General features: G+C 28.6%; 1 protein-coding gene across 1 annotated transcript; it reads left to right on the top strand.

Moving 5' to 3' along the window:
* Positions 1 to 3,602: 3,602 nt before the first annotated feature.
* LOC104758522 (jacalin-related lectin 10-like) lies at positions 3,603 to 5,219 on the top strand. Its single transcript, XM_010481404.2, has 4 exons — positions 3,603 to 3,678; positions 3,779 to 3,993; positions 4,153 to 4,584; positions 4,743 to 5,219. The coding sequence occupies exons 1-4, from the start codon at positions 3,633 to 3,635 to the stop codon at positions 4,995 to 4,997; spliced, it is 948 nt and encodes a 315-aa protein (XP_010479706.1). The 5' UTR covers positions 3,603 to 3,632; the 3' UTR covers positions 4,998 to 5,219.

Genomic DNA, 5,219 nt, shown 5'->3' with positions numbered 1-5,219 from the left:
ATCGTATTAATCAATTCGGTCAGTTATAATATTCATTCTTAAAACTCGAAAAAAATGCAAATGATTCTTTTTTTTTTTTGTAATTGGAGGGAGGCTAAGCTCCCATTTATTATGTAAACAATTACACACGAACTCGTCTAGGGCTCTTAGACCCGATAACATCGATCAATCAAAACCGACGCCACACACGGCTGAACCAAGTCAAAAGGTGAAATTCAAGCATTAAGGAGAAAGTATAGTTTGCTAACCTGTCTGTTCGACAGTTAGCTTTTCTATATAAATACGAAATTTGGACTATCCAGTCATTCGAAATAAAATCATGGCACAAACATACCAGAAAAAACAGTGGATGCATCTTACTTTTATTCCTGTCTTTAGAAAACCAACCACCAAATAAAATTCTTTTAAGAAAATCTTATTTGATTTGTTGTAATTGTCTTGGAACATTGCCATCGAAATTTATTAGTTTATCTGAACTAAAATCATGTATAAACATAAGCTAATAGATCTACCACACATGAGACAACATAACATCAATTGTATAAGTCAACAATATTAATAAACTAGAAAGTAGCCCACACTATGCGTGGATTATGTATGTATTATTAATTTGAAATAAAAAATCAAGTGTCTATTCAATTGTATATGAAATATACATGTAATTGTTAATATATGTCTTGAAAATTAATTTTCATAATATAATGATTTAATATAATATTTTAATATATAAATGTTATATAATATTTCATAAAAGAGTCATTTTGAGATAGAGAAAAAAGTTAAATTACACAGAATCGTTGAAAATATTTAGATAATATGTTACTATAATAATAGGACTATTGTTTTAGTTACCAAAAAATCAATTTAATTTGGTCTTTTCGTTAAGTAATTAAGATAAATTATATTTATTTACATTTTTGTCTTTTTTTGGAAAAAAACTAATTAGTAGTCTAAAAATAAAATTGTAAGACCTTACTATATAACTACTTTGATAGATAATTTAATGTTGTTCTATATATTATTTTTACTTTCATCATCTAAAATTAATACTTAACAATAAATAATTTTAAAAGAAATACTCTCTCTTGTAATCCATTTTCAATAATATCCTTATATATATACAAAATAACTAAATTCTAAACTCTAAACTTCAAATATTAAACATTATCTCTCCATCACTCTTGAATGAACTTGCCTCAACCTTTTTTTGTTTTGTGAATGATTTCGTAAATAAAAATTTGAATTTTATAAATTTTATACCATGGAGTATTGATGTACCATTTTTTCTATTGCTTGCTTTTTTTACGACTCACCTCTGTATAATTAAATTTTATTTTGCTCGGTCCAAATGTTTGAAGTGCCTTTGATATGCCTCCATCTTCATGGATAGGGATTCTCCACAATCTAGTTTGGCCAATATTGTAATATGAAACAAAATTCCTTTCATCCAACAAAATGAAAATGTTGCCACAAATCATAATTCGGTCTCCTTTCCATTTATCATTGAAAATTTTAAACAGTACATTAGTTTAAAAATTATGTGGGACTGTATTAAATGGTTATATTAGAGAATACTCCCTCTGTTCCTGATTAATCCATATTTTAGGATTTTCAAACATATTAAGAAATCATAATAGAATCTGACTTTAGTTGCATTATTTTTTTCGATTAACAAGTTTCAATCAATAATATTCAGTTTCTTTTTTGAAGTTTACAATTTGTCACTAATTACTTATTAAAAATATATAGAAAACCTAAAATTTGTTTTTTTTGTGCAACATTTTTTCTCTCTAGAAAATTGATTAATAAGGAATAGATGGAGTAGATTTTAGTGAGGAAAATTAAACATACTGTTTAATGGAACAAAATATACCTTGTCAATGCATCTATGTAACTATTCTACCAAAATAAATTACGTCTACGTAATTATAAAAGTTGAAAAAGACTTGGTCATGTTTTTCACTCTTCTTCTCATTTGTGAAACACAGAACACATGACATATATATTGATTATGGAGAAAAAGAGTAAATATATATTGAATAATTATAAGGACCCTTTGCTACACATCAAACCTCTGTTTGATCATCGAGGATTGGAGAAGAGTACCATCATATCAAGAAACTTGACGATCTGTTTTCCTCTTGCAACGATGATGATATGTTAGAACAGGTCTAGAATTTGAGAGTAAATTTGAGTCCAAGTATTTAAGTAAATGTCTACCTATGGCTATATATACGTACAGTACTATTTGAATGTTAGATAGATGTTACTCTTAGGTTCAAAATATTTTATTGACAGTTACAAATTTGAGAATTATGGAATTTGGTGTCATAAGTTTTGTAACATAAATATTTGCAACGGAAATCTTTTCATTAGATTAAATACAGTTCAATGCATGGTTATTGAAATTATAAAAACGCATCTCTCTTTAATTCATGGTTAAAGAAATTTGTAATCCGCTACATGATATTAAATATAAAATTTCAATATATATTCCATATAAGAAATAATCAAACTTAATGATTGAATTAATGCTACTTTAAATATTTCACTTACAATTGTGTAATGAAATAAATAGATAGAAAATCAAGGAAAATCAACATCTATCAAAATTTTCTTATATATATATATATAAAAATGATTTTGAACATGACAACAATTCTGATTAGCTCTTGATAGATCGATTTTATGTTGATATATGCATTGATATGAAAGGAAAAGCTATTATTGTGTAATTTATACATTATTATGTAATTTATCTAAATTTAATAGGATTTAAACTGACTAACTTTATTGCCTACTCAATTAATTAACAAAAAAAATTATATGATTTTAAAATGTGTAATAATTAAGGTTTATAAAATTACATAGAGGCATAATCATAATCATGTATTTAAACTATTTCATTTCTCATCCAAAATATGGTTTTTGTTATGATATTTTTTTTTAATTATAAAATAGTGTGTATTTTTCACTTTAAAAGATGGAAGACAAATTAAATAAAATGTAATAAAATGTGTAAAACATATGTATCAATTATCAGTTATTTATTAGTAAATGGTATAGAATATTAAATTTTGTATTAAATATATAATATGAGATTTTATTATAAAAAAAATCTGATTTTGTTTGACAAAAGAACTTAAGATATAAAAGTATATTTAAAAATATATGTCAGTTATACCAACTGGATAAGAGCAGTATGATTATTTGAAATTGAAAATAATATAAATTTGTTGGAAAGAAAATGGAAATAAAGGATGACAGGTGTCACTAAAATAGAATGTCAAATGTTGCAATGTGAGTAAGAGTTAGAAAAAACCTTCTCATATTATATAAGATTTATAATGTTACACAGTACATCAATTGTATAAGTCAAAACAATTCCTTTGATTTCAAACTCAAATTTTTTTAAATCTATATCTTTCTCGTCAACGTTCTCTAAGAAATGGTATATTAAGAACTTGAAAAGGTGAAAACTTACGAAATGAGAAACATTATTCTATAATGCATCATATGCCACTAGCTATATACTAGTAATTTTCATATGTACGAACGAGCCAGAACTATGTGTATAAATAAGCAATCTCCAGCACCCCAGCTTCTTCATCAATCACCACAGCACAACGATCATGTTTATCTTCTATATTTTTCTTTTTCTCTCCTCAGCCAGTATAGGTAAGTAAGCTCTCCTTATCCACATTGTTTAATTTATAGCATTTTAATGTTCAAACTTCAATACACAATTCCTTCATGAGTTCAAATTTTATGTTGAAAGATTCAACTGGGTTTGTAAAGGCCCAGAAGTTGGATGCAATTGGTGGGAAGGGAGGCAAGCAATGGGATGATGGAGCAGACCATGAAAATGTAGCAAAAGTTTATATACGAGGTGGTCTTGAAGGCATACAATACATCAGATTTGATTATGTCAAAGATGGTCAATCTATAAATGGATCCATCCATGGTGTTGCGGGTAGCGGTTTCACAGAGAGGGTACGTTTTATATATAAATTTTATTCCAGTGGCTAGTGAAACTCAAATTTAGTTGGATCTTGTTATGTCGTGGATCTTTATTTCACATATTTAGGTTATTGTGTGCTGTTTGCAATATCTTTATTAATGTACGTAATACATATATTTGTTCGCATGCAGTTTGAGATTGATTATCTAAACAGTGAATATATTGTATCTGTTGATGGCTACTACGACAAAACCGGTGTGATGCAAGCACTTGAATTCAAAACCAACCGGAAGACTTCTGAAGTGATTGGATATTCAAAGGGTACCACAAAGTTTTCACTAGGTGGAGTCAATGGCAAGATGATGATCGGCTTTCATGGATCCGCTGGGAAAGTCTTAAACTCCATTGGAGCATATTTAACAACAGCTCCTCCTACCAAGTCAGAACTCGTAGGTGGTCTAACCGGAGGCGAACCTTGGGATGATGGTCCTAATTATGATGGCGTGAGAAAGGTATCTGTTACTTACATTAGCACGCTTATAAGGAGTATCAATATCGACTACGAAAAGGACGGCCAAGTTACAACATGTTACCATGGGATGAAGAATGGAGATACAGAGGAGGTAACAAATCATTTTTTGACTCGTAACATAACATTCTTTAAATTGTTTATTTTAATATATAAGCCAAACAGTCTATATGTACATATAGATATATTAGATTTTAATTTTTATTAGTATTTCAATCTAGGTTTACTAACATTTGTTTTTCTATATTGCAGTTTGTGGTAGACTATCCAAATGAATATTTGATATCAGTGGAGGGTACCTACAACATACTCCCCGATGATAACGTTTTGGTCATTAGGTCGTTGATTTTCAAAACATCAAAAGGGAGAATCTCTCCCACGTATGGGTTTGTGTCAGGTACCAAATTTGTGTTGGAGAGCCACGGTAATGCTATTGTTGGATTCTATGGGCGGGATGGTGGTGCCTTCGACGCTATCGGGGTTTATTTTTCTCCGATTCCATTGTAATTCAAAACAATAAAAGAGTATAAATCAATGGGGTTCGATGGAAATTGTCACGAACTTCACTCTCGTTTCATTATGTTGCTTTAAGGCTCTCGTACAACGTACTCCGATGTTTCTTTAATTAGTAATCTATTCCGAGTTTGAATCTCTTGTAATAAAACATGGTTTAATTATTAAACCTCTATTTTAGTATTTTAAAATAAAATAAATTACAGTTAATTACTA

The sequence above is a fragment of the Camelina sativa genome, chromosome 17 (assembly GCF_030686135.1).
Source record: "Camelina sativa cultivar CO46 ecotype springtype chromosome 17, ASM3068613v1".
In the NCBI taxonomy this organism is placed as follows: domain Eukaryota; kingdom Viridiplantae; phylum Streptophyta; class Magnoliopsida; order Brassicales; family Brassicaceae; genus Camelina; species Camelina sativa.
This window is presented reverse-complemented; position numbering and strand designations above follow the sequence as displayed.

Excerpts from the sequence above, each read along its gene's own strand:
- LOC104758522 (XM_010481404.2), top strand. The coding sequence starts at position 3,633 with ATGTTTATCTTCTATATTTTTCTTTTTCTCTCCTCAGCCAGTATAG. Across the intron at positions 3,994-4,152 it reads GTAGCGGTTTCACAGAGAGG|TTTGAGATTGATTATCTAAA; the intron begins GTACGTTTTATA and ends GTTCGCATGCAG. Across the intron at positions 4,585-4,742 it reads AGAATGGAGATACAGAGGAG|TTTGTGGTAGACTATCCAAA; the intron begins GTAACAAATCAT and ends TCTATATTGCAG.